Raw genomic sequence first — 12,449 nt, 5'->3', positions numbered from 1 at the left:
CCAATATCTTCCCTGATCCAAATTAATATATTGTGTATATGCTACATCTTAGTCTTATATTGTGTATGTTTTATACATAAAGGAATTGATTCACATAATTTCTGGGGCTGGCAAGTATGAAATCCATAAGGCAAGATTTCTATGCTGAAGTCTTGATGAAAAATTTCTTCTCTGAGACACTTCCCTTTTTACTCTTAAGGCCTTTAGCCAATTAAATGAGGCTCACCCACATTATCCAGGGTAATGTACTTAAAGTGAACTGATTTTTCATCTGGGATTTTTTTTTATCATCTCAACAAAATACCTTCATAGCAGCATCTAGACTAATGTTCAATCAAACATCCAGACACTATACCCTAGCCAAATTGATCTATAAAATTTACTATGACATATGCTATCTATAAATTATTATTAAAATATATTTCCCAGGGCACCTGGGTGGCTCAGTCAGTTGAGCATCCAACTCTTGATTTCAGCTCAGGTCATGATCCCAGGGTCATGGGATCAAGCCCCATGTTGGGCTCCATGCTGAGCGTGGAGACTGCTTGGGATTTCTCTCTCTCTTCTCTCTCTCTCTCTCTCTCTCTCCCTCCCTCCCTCCCTCCCTCCCCCCCTCTCCCCCTGCCATTGCTCTCCCCCACTTGTGTGCTCTCTTTATATAAAATTAGTTAATTAATTAATTAATTAAGAATCCTTAAGATTTGTTGGTAAACAGTGATATTTTATTTTTAATTTTTTTAATTTTAATTCCAGTATAGTTAACATACAGTGTTATATTAGTTTAAGCTGTACAATATAGTCATTCATAAGTTTCATATATTATTCAGTTCTCATCAAGGTAAGTGTACTCTTAGTCCCTTTCACCTATTTCACCAACCCTCCCCCCCACCTCCCCTCTTGTAACCATCTATTCTCTATAGTTCAGAGTCTGGGGTGGTTTTTTTTTTTTTTTTAATTTTTTTTATGTTTATTTGTTTTTGAGAGAGAGACAGAGCATGAGTGGGAGAGGGGCAGAGAGAGAGGGAGACACAGAATCTAAAGCAAGCTCTAGGCTCTGAGCTGTGGGCTCAAACCCACAGACCAGGAGATTAGGACCTGAGCTGAAGTCAGACACTGAACTGACTGAGTCGCTCAGGCACCCCCAGAGTCTGTTTTTTGGTTTGCCTTCCTCTCTCTTTTGTTTAACTAGACTCCACACCCAATATGGGGCTTGAACTCATGACCCTGAGGTCAAGAGTTGCATGTTCTACTAACTGAGCCAGCCAAATGCCTGTCTCTTTTTTCCCTTTGTTCATTTGTTTTGTTTCTTAAATTCCACATGTGAGTGAAGTTCTTTGGTATCTTTCTTTGACTGGCTTATTTCATTTAGCATTATACTGTCTAGATTCATCCATGTTGTTGCAAATGGCAAGATTTCATGCTTTTTAATGGCTGATACTATTCCATTGTATATGTATATATACCACATCTTTTTTATCCATTCATCTTTCAATGGACACTTGGGCTGCTTCATAGTTTGGCTGTTATAAATAATACTGCTATAAAATAAGGGTGCATATATCCCTTTGAATTACTGTTTTCATATTTTTTGGGTAAATGCCCAGTAGTGTGATGGCTGGATCATAGGGTAGGTCTATTTTTAATTTTTTGAGGAACCTCTATACTGTTTTCCAGAATGGCTTCATCAGTTTGTATTCCCACCAACAGTGCACGAGGATTCCTTTTGCTCCACGTCCGCACCAGCACTTGATGTTTCTTGAGGTTTTTATTTTAACCATTCTGACAGTTGTGAGGTGATATCTCCTTGTGGTTTTGATTTGTATTGCCCTGGTTATGAGTGATGTTGAGCATCTTTTCATCTGTCTGTTAGCCACCTGTATGTCTTCTTTGGAGAAAAGTCTGTTCATGTCTTCTGCCCATTTTTTAAAAGTTTTTATTTAAATTCCATTTAGTTAGCATACAGTGTAATGTTAGTTTCAGGTGTACCATTTAGTGATTCAACAACTTCCATGCAACAGCCAGTGCTCACCACATGAGCACTCCTTAATGCTCATGCTCCTTAATCCCCACCACCTATTTAACCCATCCTCCCACCCACCTCCACTCTAGTAACCATCAGTTTGTTCCCTATAGGTAGGAGTCTGGGGGCACCTGGCTGGCTCAGTGTCTGACTGACAATTTAAGTGTCTGACTCTTGGTTTCGGCTCAGGTCATGATCTCATAGTTCATGGAATTGAGCCCCACACTGGGCTCCAAGCCGACAGCACAGAGCCTGCTTGGGATTGTCTCTCTCCCTCTCTCTCTGCTCCTCCCCTGTTCACTCTCTCTGTCTCTCTCTCTCAAAATAAATAAATAAATAAAACTAAACTTTTTTTTAAAAAAGAGTCTGTTTCTTGTCTTTCCTCCCCACCCCCCGCCATGGTCATTTTTGTTTTCTTAAATTCTACATATGAGTGAAATCATATACTATTTGTCTTTCTTTGACTTATTTCACTTAGTATAATACTCTCTAGCTCTATCCATATCATTGCAAATAGCAAGATATCATTCTTTTTTATGGCTGAGTAATATTCCTCTGTGTGTGTGTGTGTGTGTGTGTGTGTGTGTGTGTACACCTCTTATTCATTCATTCATTAGTCGATGCACATTTGAGCTCTTTCCATAATTTGGCTATTGTAGATAATGCCTCTATACATCAGGGTGCATATATCCCTTTGAATCAGTCTTTTTTTAATTCTTTGGGTAAATACCTAATAATGAAATTGCTGGATTATAGGGTAGTTCTGTTTTTAACTTTCTGAGGAACCTCCATACTGCTTTCAAGAGTGGCTGTACCCATTTGCATTCCTACCAACAGTTTAAGAGTGTTCTCCTTTTACTGCATCCTTGCCAACACCTGTTGTTGTTTGTGTTTTTGATTTTAGCCATTCTGACGTGTGAGTTAATATGTTGTAGTTTTGATTTTCATTTCACTGATGATGAGTGATGATGAGCATCTTTTGATGTGTCTGTTGGCCATGTGTATGTCTTCTTTGGAATGTCTATTCACATCTTCTGCCCATTTTTTAACTGGATTGTTTTTTGGGGGTTGAGTTTTAGAAGTTCTTTATATATTTTGGATACTAATCCTTTATCGGGTATGTTACATGCAAATATTTTCCCCCACTCAGTAGGTTGTCTTTTAGTATACTCATTTGTTTTTGATGTACAAATGTTTTGTAATATTTTACAGTTTTATGTTTTAGGTTTATGGATTCATGGCACATATGCTTAGAAAACACTTCTCACTTTGAGATTAGATAAATACTGACTTTCTACAGTGTTTGCATTATTTAAATATTTAACCGGTTTGGCATTTATTTTGGTGTATATATTAAGGTAATTTAATTCTTTCAATTGTTTTATACTTATTTATTATATGTTTTCATTTCACTTATTTCAAATGGTACTTTTAACATTATACTGTATTTTTATAGATGCTTGGACTTACCTGGGGCTTTTTATTTTGTTCTTTTCCCCCACTGCCTTTTTTTGTGGTAATACCATCCTTTAAGAAAAATACTTAATACTGAGTCACATGGGTGGCTCAGTGGGTTAAGCGTCCAACTTTGACTCAGGTCATGATCGCACATTTCGTGGGTTCGAGCCCCATGTCAGCAGAGAGCCTGCTTTGGATCCTCTGTCTCCCTCTCTCTCTGTGCCTCCCCCGCTCATGCTTTCTCTCTCACTCTGTCAAAAATAGGTAAATATTAAAAAAAAATTTAAATATGTTTAATACCTTTGAAGTGCAAGTCGCCTGCCCTGTTCCATAATTCTGTTATCTCTGACCCAAAACTTTCTTCAAAAAACATTTTTTTGAAATTTTCTGGGCTGTTGTTTGTTAGTATTCCAAATAAGTTTTTAGACTAAAATTCATTTCTACAAATAAGTTTTCTAAAATTTTACTTACAGGTATTATAGTCCTAAGTTTAATTTAGAAGGGGAATTGATACGAATACAGTAAGTCATCTTATTCATCTGGGATATGGATTATCCATTTGTATTTCTTCCCTTAAAAAAGACAGCTTTAATTTATGTTCTGTATGGGAGTTTAAAATGTTCTAATATATTTTTATGACCTGCTTTTTGCCTTTTTTTTAGGTTCTCTTTGGAAAAGTGAAGAAAATTCGGCCTTCATTGGATAAAAACAAAGTTTCTTTGGATCCTTCTCCTAACTTTGATTGCCACATGTCAAGAAGTATACCTTCTCTGAAAGATGCCATTGAGTTACAAGCCTACAATTCAGCAGTATGTTAACTTTTGGGTTCATGTGACTACTTGAAAGTGACATGCTTCACACTATATGATACACAACTTAAAACAGCTTCTTGAAATATTAAATGAAAATCCCTTATTTTATTCAATATAGTAAGACATTAAATAAATAATGAAAGCTCTTTAATATTTGTGATTTGGGAATATAGTAAAGAAGTTTCCAAATTTGCATTTAACCTTGTTCAAAATACAGTGGCTGCTTTCTTTTATTTAGTTTTTCCATAGATTAATTCCTAACTTGCAAAACATGCCAACTTTTTTATAACAAGCTATTTTGAAATCACAACAGGAGAAAAGGCTTATATGTTCATCATTACATGTGAAACAGTAATTTTCTATCATAAATTGCTAAGATACTTAGTAGACCTTTCCTCTTCTGTAGAATATTAAATTATATGTGGTAAACATTGCATATCATCATCTATATGACTAAATGAAGGTAAATTTTCTAGAAGTATGTATATGCTCCCACATGTAAAATGTATCAAGCAATTATTATTTTCCTAATTAACTTTCTCTTCCAAATAAAACTTAGGGGTTAACAGCATATGCAAAACATTGAACTTTTTAAAATTTTTTTTTTTCTTTTTGAGAGAGTGAATATGAGCAGGGGAGGTGGCAGAGAGAAGGGGACAGAAGATCTGACGGGGATTCCACACTGACAGCAGAGAACCAGATGCAGGGTTGGAACTCACAAACCGTGAGATCATGACCTGAGCTGAAGTTGAACGCTTAACCGACTGAGCCACCCAGGCACCCCTAAAACGTTGAACTTTTAATGGAAAAAAATCTTTTTTAAAAAACAAATAGTTTCTGGGGCACCTGGGTGGTTCAGTTGGGTAAACGTCCGACTTCAGCTCAGGTCATGATCTCACCATTTATGGGTTCAAGCTCCTCATTGGGCTCTGTGCTGACAGTTCATAGCCTGAAGCCTGCTTCAGATTCTGTGTCTCCCTCTTTCCCTCACACTCTGCCCCTCCCCCGCTCACGCTCTGTTTCTGTCTGTCTCAAAAATAAATAAAACATTTTAAAATTTTCTTTAAAAAAGAAGAAAAAATAAAAACAGACTGTTTATGCTGCTGCCCACACTAATAACATACCAAAGAAAATATGTGTGGTTGGGAGAAAAAATTTATACCTTCAAAAAAACTAGAGTTAAAGAATGTGGGGAGAAGAAGTGGGTATATGGAAGCAGGTGAATAAATAACAAACATGAAATTAGTTACATAGCTTTTTAAAATATGAGCTTATTCAATTCTGCTAACACTAATTAGTTTAAAATGTTTTTTTTCCTTTGTTTTTCAGGTATACTTCTATGAATACAATGTTCTTTCAAAGCCAGTAGATAAACCTAGGCATTGTCTTCCATATGCAACAGTAACTGTAAAATTTATTGGCCAAAAAGTAGATAGTGGACACCTTATTACATCTTTGAGGTTCCTTTCAACAGGATTTCCTAAGAGGGCTGGTAAGATACAGACATTATTATGCTTCCGTAGCATGTGTGCTGGTAGTAGAACTTCTGAATATTATTTTCTAATACGTTATCAATCTGTAAGCAAAATAGTTATGCTTTAACTTTTTAATTTTATGTATCTGGAATTATACTACAGATGTTTTTGTGACTCCTTTTGCTCAGTATTATCTTTGTGTGATTCTTCTTTTTTTTTTTTGAAGTTTATTTATTTATTTTTAGAGAGAGTGACTAGATAGAGCACAAGCAGGGGAGGGACAGAGAGTGAGACACAGAATCTGATGCAGCCTCCACACTCTGAGCTGGTCAGCACAGGGCCCACTGTAGGGCTCTAACCCATGAACCGTGAGATCATGACCTGAGTCAAAGCCAGATGCTTAACCGACTGAGCCACCCAGGCGTCCCATTTGTATGATTCTTCTATGCTGATATGTATACCTGAGTTTCTTCATGTATATGTATTCACACACACACATTATTCTGTTTTTTGACTACACACTATTCCTCTGGGGATGTTTGGATACTTGCCAGTTTTCTTCATATTCCAGACATTGCTGTTTTAAACATTTATGTAAGTGTCTCAGTGCATATGGGCAAGAGTTTTGGTATAGAGTAATATAATGTCTACATCAGAAATGTACAACTTAATCCAAAGATAATATCAACTAGTTTTCAAAAGTGGTTGCATCAGGTTATATAATTACTCTATATCTTTGCCAACACATACACTTTTTAAAAAAATGTCTGTTTCTGCCAGCTCAGTGAGTGTGATATGTTATCATCATCGTTTCAAAAAGAAACTATACTCTTGAAAAGCCATCATATCCCTTTCCCCTCAGGCCTGCCCCTAAGCAGTCGCTAATCTGCCTTCTGTCTCTTAGTACGACTGACCCTTGAACAACACAGAGGTTAGAGGTGCCAACGCCCATGCAGTCGCAATCTATGTTTAACTTGTAACTCCCTGAAAACTTCACTACTAATAGCCTAGTGTTCACTGGAAGCCTTACCCAGAACATAAACATTGATTAATGTGTACATTGTATGTTATATATTCTATATACTATATTCTTAGAGTAATATCTAACTTTTTCTTAATTTTTATTGGCATTTCTAGGCTATGTGGTTCATTTGTGAGATTTTTTAAATTGTGGCAAATCTCCAAAAAATTTTCCAATATATTACATGAAAAAAATTCCATTTATGAGTGAACCCATGTAGTTCAAACCCATATTTTTCAAGGGTCAACTGTATTTGCCAATTCTGGGCATTTCATATAAGGGAATTCATAAATACGTGAAGCAAAGTGGCCTTTCATGAGTAGTGACTTTCATTTAACTGTTCTTAAGGTTCTTGCATGTATTAATACTTCATTCCTTTTTATGGCATAATATTACATTAAATAGAAACTATATCAGTTGAGGACATTTGGGTTGTTTCCATCTTTTAGCAATTATGAATAATCTTGCTATGAATGTTCTTGGACAAATTTTGGTACAGACCTGTGTTCTCATTTCTCTTGGGGTATATAGTTGGGAGTGGAATTGCTGGGTCATATGATAACACTGTTATCACTTGAAGAATTGCCAAACTGTTTTCCGAAGTGGCTGCACCAGTGACATTTACACCAGTAGTGTACGAGTGCTAGGATTTTCCACTTCCTATGTTATTATCTTACTTTTTCTTTATAGCTACCCTGGTGGAGGAAGTAAATGTTTTCAGGGTGTAAGTTTTATGCTTCTTTTGTTAAATTTATTTCAAGTATTGTATTTTTGGATACCTTTGTAAGTAGAGTTTGCTCAATTTCACTTTTTATGTTCCTCTTTGAAGTATATAGCAATAGTGTTATTTTTGTGTATTGATCTTGTAAATGATCTTGCTGATCTCATTATTAGTTCTAATAGTTTTTCAGTGATTTCTTTAGGATTTTCTATATAAAAGATCAAGTCATTTACAAATAGAGTTAGTTTTACTTCTTCCTTCCCAGTCTGGGTGTCTTTTATTTCTTTTGGTTGCCTAATAGCCCTGGCTAGGACCTCCAGTTGAATGTTTAATAGAAATGGTAGGAGTGGACATTCTTACCTTATTTGTAAACTTAGGGGAACGTATTCATCCCTCACCAGTAAGTATGATGTTAGCTATGGAGTTTTTTGATATCTTTTATCATGAGGAAATTCCTTTCTATTCTTAGTTTGTTGAATGTTTTTATCATGAAAGGGTAGTAATTTTGTCAGATCCTTTTGCTGCATCTATCAAGATGATCACATGATTTTTAGTCTTCACTGTGTTACTGTGCTGTGTCACACTAATTGATTTTCAGATATTAAGTAAACTTTGCATTTTTGAGGTAAATTCCATTTGGTCATGGTATTTGATTCCTATTATATGTTGGTGGAATCAGTTTACTAAATTTTTGAAGATTTTCGTGTCTATATTTATAAGATACATTAATCTGTAGCATTCTTGTGATGTTTTGGTATCAGAGTAATACTGGTCTCATAGAATAAGTTCGAAAGGGTTTCCTTTTCTTCCATTTTTTGGAAAGAGTTTGTGAAGAATTGACATTAGTACGTCTTTATACATTTGATAGACTTGACTATTGAAGCCATTCAGGCTTTTTGGGGGGGGGGTAGTTTTTTATCACTAAGTCAGTTTCTTTACTTACTGTCATTCAGATTTTCTGTTTCTTCTTGCATCAGTTTTAGTGGTTTGTGTCTTTGTAGGAATTTGTCCATTTCATCTAACTTACCTAATTTATTAGCATCCTGTCGTTCCTAGTATTTCTTTATAGTCCTTTTTATTTTTGTAAAGCCAGTAGTAGTATCCTCTCTTTAACTTATTGTTCTACTAATTTCAGTCTTCCTTCTTTATTTTCTTGGTCAGCTTGGCTAAAGTTTTGTCAGTTTTGTTATCTTTTTCAAAGAACCAACTTTTTTGGTTTCATTATTATTTTTTCTATATTTCTGTTCTCTCTTTTATTATTTCCCTCCTTTTTGCTTTAGGTTTAGTTTACTCTCTTGTGTCTTAAGGTGGAAGATTATGGTATTGATCTTGCTTCTTTGATAATGTACATATTTACAGCTATAAATATCCCTGGTTGTTTTTTTTTTTTTTTTTTTTTCTTTTTGAGACATAGAAAGACAGAGCATGAACAGGGGAGGGGCAGAGAGAGAGGGAGACACAGAATCTGAAGCAGGCTCCAGGCTCTGAGCTGTCAGCACAGAGCCCTATGTGAGGCTCAAACTCACAAGCCCTGAACCGAAGTTGGAGGCTTAACCAGCTGAGCCATCCAGGCGCCCCTGAAAGTACTGTTTTAACTGAATCCCATAAGTTTTGGTATGTTGTGTCTTCATTCTCATTAATCTCAAAGTATTTTCTAATTTCCCTTTGATTTCTTATTTAATCCATTGGTTTTTTAGAAAGTGTTTTATTTCACTTATGTGTACATGTGAATTTCCCCCAAATTTTTTCTGCTACTGATTTCTAATTTTATTCCATTGTAATTGGAGAATATAATTTGTATTATCTTTATCCTTTTAAATTTATTGACCCTCTCATGTGGTCTGTCCTGAAGAATGTTCCATGTATACCTGAGAAGAGGGGAAGTTTTGTTTTTGTTGGGTAGAGTGTTCTGTAAATGTCTGTTAGACCTAGCTGATTTGAAGTTTGCTCAATTTTCTGTTTTCTTGATGAGCTTCTGCCTAGTCATTCTATCCACATTATCTCTCAGCCAGATGGCTTAAAATGGAGGCAATAAAATAAGGATCTTTCCTTACTTTCTACTCTCACCCATCCATAATCTTATAGCTAATTACTTTAATCAAAGAATGATGGATAGTAACTAGACTTACTGTGATGATCAGTTTGCAGTGTATTCAATATTGAATCACTCTGTTGTACATCAGAAACTAATTAATATAATACTGTACATCAATTATACCTCAATTGAAAAAAAGGAAAAAAAGCAATAAACAATGATGCCTTTCAGGATGATAAAGTTTGAGGAACACCTGTATTATGCCCAAAGTCAAGGCCACATGTGTTGGCTATCAGTGTACTCCTCTCCCTCCAGAGTAGTCTAGATCTTTGCTATCCAGTACAATAGCCTTTAGTCACATGTGGCTATTTAAACCTAAATTAGTTAAAATTAATAATTTTAATTCCTCATTCACACCACCCCTTGTTCATGTACTTGCCCACATTTCAAGTGCTCAGTAACTACATGTGGCTATTGGCTACTGTACTGGATAGCATAAAGAACATTTCCATCATCACAGAATACATGGTGCTAATAACTATTTGGTAGTTTGCTTTGTGATTGTAATTTCATTTTCTTACAGTTTCTTATATTATGAAGATGTTGGGTTTTTTGTTCTCCTTTTTTCATGTGTTGTTTGGTGAGACTGCTAAAAACGGGAATAAATTTAAAGGGCCTTCATCCAGTTTAAGCGAATAATGTAACCTAGTGATTAAGGTTCTGCTGCTTATAAATTGTGATCTTGGGCAAATAATTCTTTACTTCCTTATCAATAAAATGGGAATGTTATGAAGATTAAATTAGTTAATGTGTATAAGGCATCAGAAAAACCATACCTGGCATTTCCATTAAGTACTTTATTAATTAATATTATGTATATGTTAATATGCATTTACCATACATTTTGAAATTCAGGTTATTAAACTGATTTGTTTCTTTTCCCATGTTGGTTTGTATTAATTTGTCTTAATCTTTTTTTTTAAAGTCTATTCATTTTGAGAGAGAGAGAGACTGTGTGTGAGCAGGGGAAGGGCAGAGAGAGAGCAGAGGGAAAATCCCAAGCAGGGTTCACACTGTTAGTTCACTCATGGTGTAGAGCCCAGCACAGGGCTTGAACCAAAAACTCCGTGAGATCATGACATGCGCCGAAATGAGGAGTCAGACAGTTAACTGACTCAGTCACCTAGACACCCCTGTCTTAATCTTTGTAACAGCTCCATAACATTATTTTTCTAGTGTATTTGTATAGTACATACATACAGTACTTTTATAATTCTTGATATGACGTATTTATTTAACCAGTCCCATTTTTTCAAGTTTACTTATTTTGAGAGAAAGTACAAGCAGGGAACGGGCAGAGAAGGGGGGAGAGGATCGAAAGCAGGCTCCATGCAGTCAGCACAGAGCCCGATGCGGGGCTCAAACCCATGGGATCATGACCTGAGCCGAAATCAAGAGTCAGAGGCTTAACTGACTGTACCCTGCAGGCACCCCTACCCAGTCTCATTTTTAAATTTTTTTTTATTTGAGGGATGCCTGGGGGGCTCAGTCAGTTAAGCATCTTACTGTCGATTTCAGCTGAGGTCATGATCTCACCATTGTGAGCTTGAGTCCCATGTGAGGCTCTATACTGGGCATGGAGCCTGCTTAAGATTCTCTCTCTCTCCCTCTCCCTCTGTCACTCCCCTGCTTCTGCTCTCTCAAATATTTTAATTTGCCTATAGGTGACACACAATGTTACATTAGTTTCAGGTGTACAACATAGTGATCCAGCTCTTCTCTATAGTATTCTGTGCTCTCCACAAGTGTAGCTACCATCTGTCACCATGTAACGCTGTTACAATATCATCGACTGTATTCCACCTGCTGTGCCTTTTACTCCCTTGACATATTCATTCTATAACTGGAAGCTTGTGTGTCTCTTTATGTGCCAGTAACATACTGTTTTGATTACTGTAGCTTTGTAGTAGATCTTGAAATCTTAACCAGTCTCATATTGATAGTTAGGTTTCTGGCTTCCAACTGTCTTGGATTATGGTACTAAAAATCCTTGTGTATATATTATTTATGCAAGTATATCAGAATAATGAATGCATAAAAATGGATTTACTGGAGGGGCACCTGGGTGACTGTCAGTTGAGCATCTGACTTCAGCTCAGGTTATGATCTTGTGGTTCACGAGTTCAAGCCCCACACGAGGCTCACTGCTGTCATCCTGTCAGCACAAAGCCTGCTTTAGATCCTCTGTTCCCCTCTCTCTTTGCCCCTCCCCTGCTTGTGCTCTCCCAAAAAATAAATAAAACATTTTTAAAAATAGATTTACTGGGGGCGCCTGGGTGGCGCAGTCGGTTGAGCGTCCGACTTCAGCCAGGTCACAATCTCGCGGTCCGTGAGTTCGAGCCCCGCGTCGGGCTCTGGGCTGATGGCTCGGAGCCTGGAGCCTGTTTCCGATTCTGTGTCTCCCTCTCTCTCTGCCCCTCCCCCGTTCATGCTCTGTCTCTCTCTGTCCCAAAAATAAATAAAAACGTTGAAAAAAATTAAAAAAAAAATAGATTTACTGGATATTATGTATTACATTTTGCTGAAAACTGTAGATTTACTTCCCAGGAAATTAGTACCGGTTCATACTCCCATGAACAGTATAAGAGTGTTTATTACATCTGCAGAATATTAATTATTCTTTGTAGTCTTTGCCAGTCTAAGCAGTTTTTAAATATGGCTCTGTTTATTTAGTGGAGTTGGACATCTCTTTGTGTTTGTTGACAATTTTTATTTGTGATTTTCCTGTTCTTACACTTGCTCACATTTCTATTGCAGTATCTGTTTACTAATCTTTTAAATGTGTCTGTATACTCTTTATGCACGCTAATATATGTGTAATGATGTACAAAGCTTGCTCATTCAGAA

General features: G+C 36.3%; 1 protein-coding gene across 1 annotated transcript in view; it reads left to right on the top strand.

Moving 5' to 3' along the window:
* The window catches only part of TEX15 (testis expressed 15, meiosis and synapsis associated), a 64,771-nt gene that overhangs the window by 34,108 nt on the left and 18,214 nt on the right, over window positions 1–12,449 (top strand). Inside the window, exons 4-5 of the mRNA XM_032593035.1 lie at window positions 4,141–4,287; window positions 5,620–5,782. Coding sequence (XP_032448926.1) covers window positions 4,141–4,287; window positions 5,620–5,782 — 310 coding nt within the window. The remainder of the gene's footprint in view (window positions 1–4,140; window positions 4,288–5,619; window positions 5,783–12,449) is intronic.

Source organism: Lynx canadensis, chromosome B1, assembly GCF_007474595.2.
Source record: "Lynx canadensis isolate LIC74 chromosome B1, mLynCan4.pri.v2, whole genome shotgun sequence".
Classification (NCBI taxonomy): domain Eukaryota; kingdom Metazoa; phylum Chordata; class Mammalia; order Carnivora; family Felidae; genus Lynx; species Lynx canadensis.
Note: the sequence above shows the minus strand (reverse complement) of the source record. Positions and strands in the feature narration are given on the sequence as shown.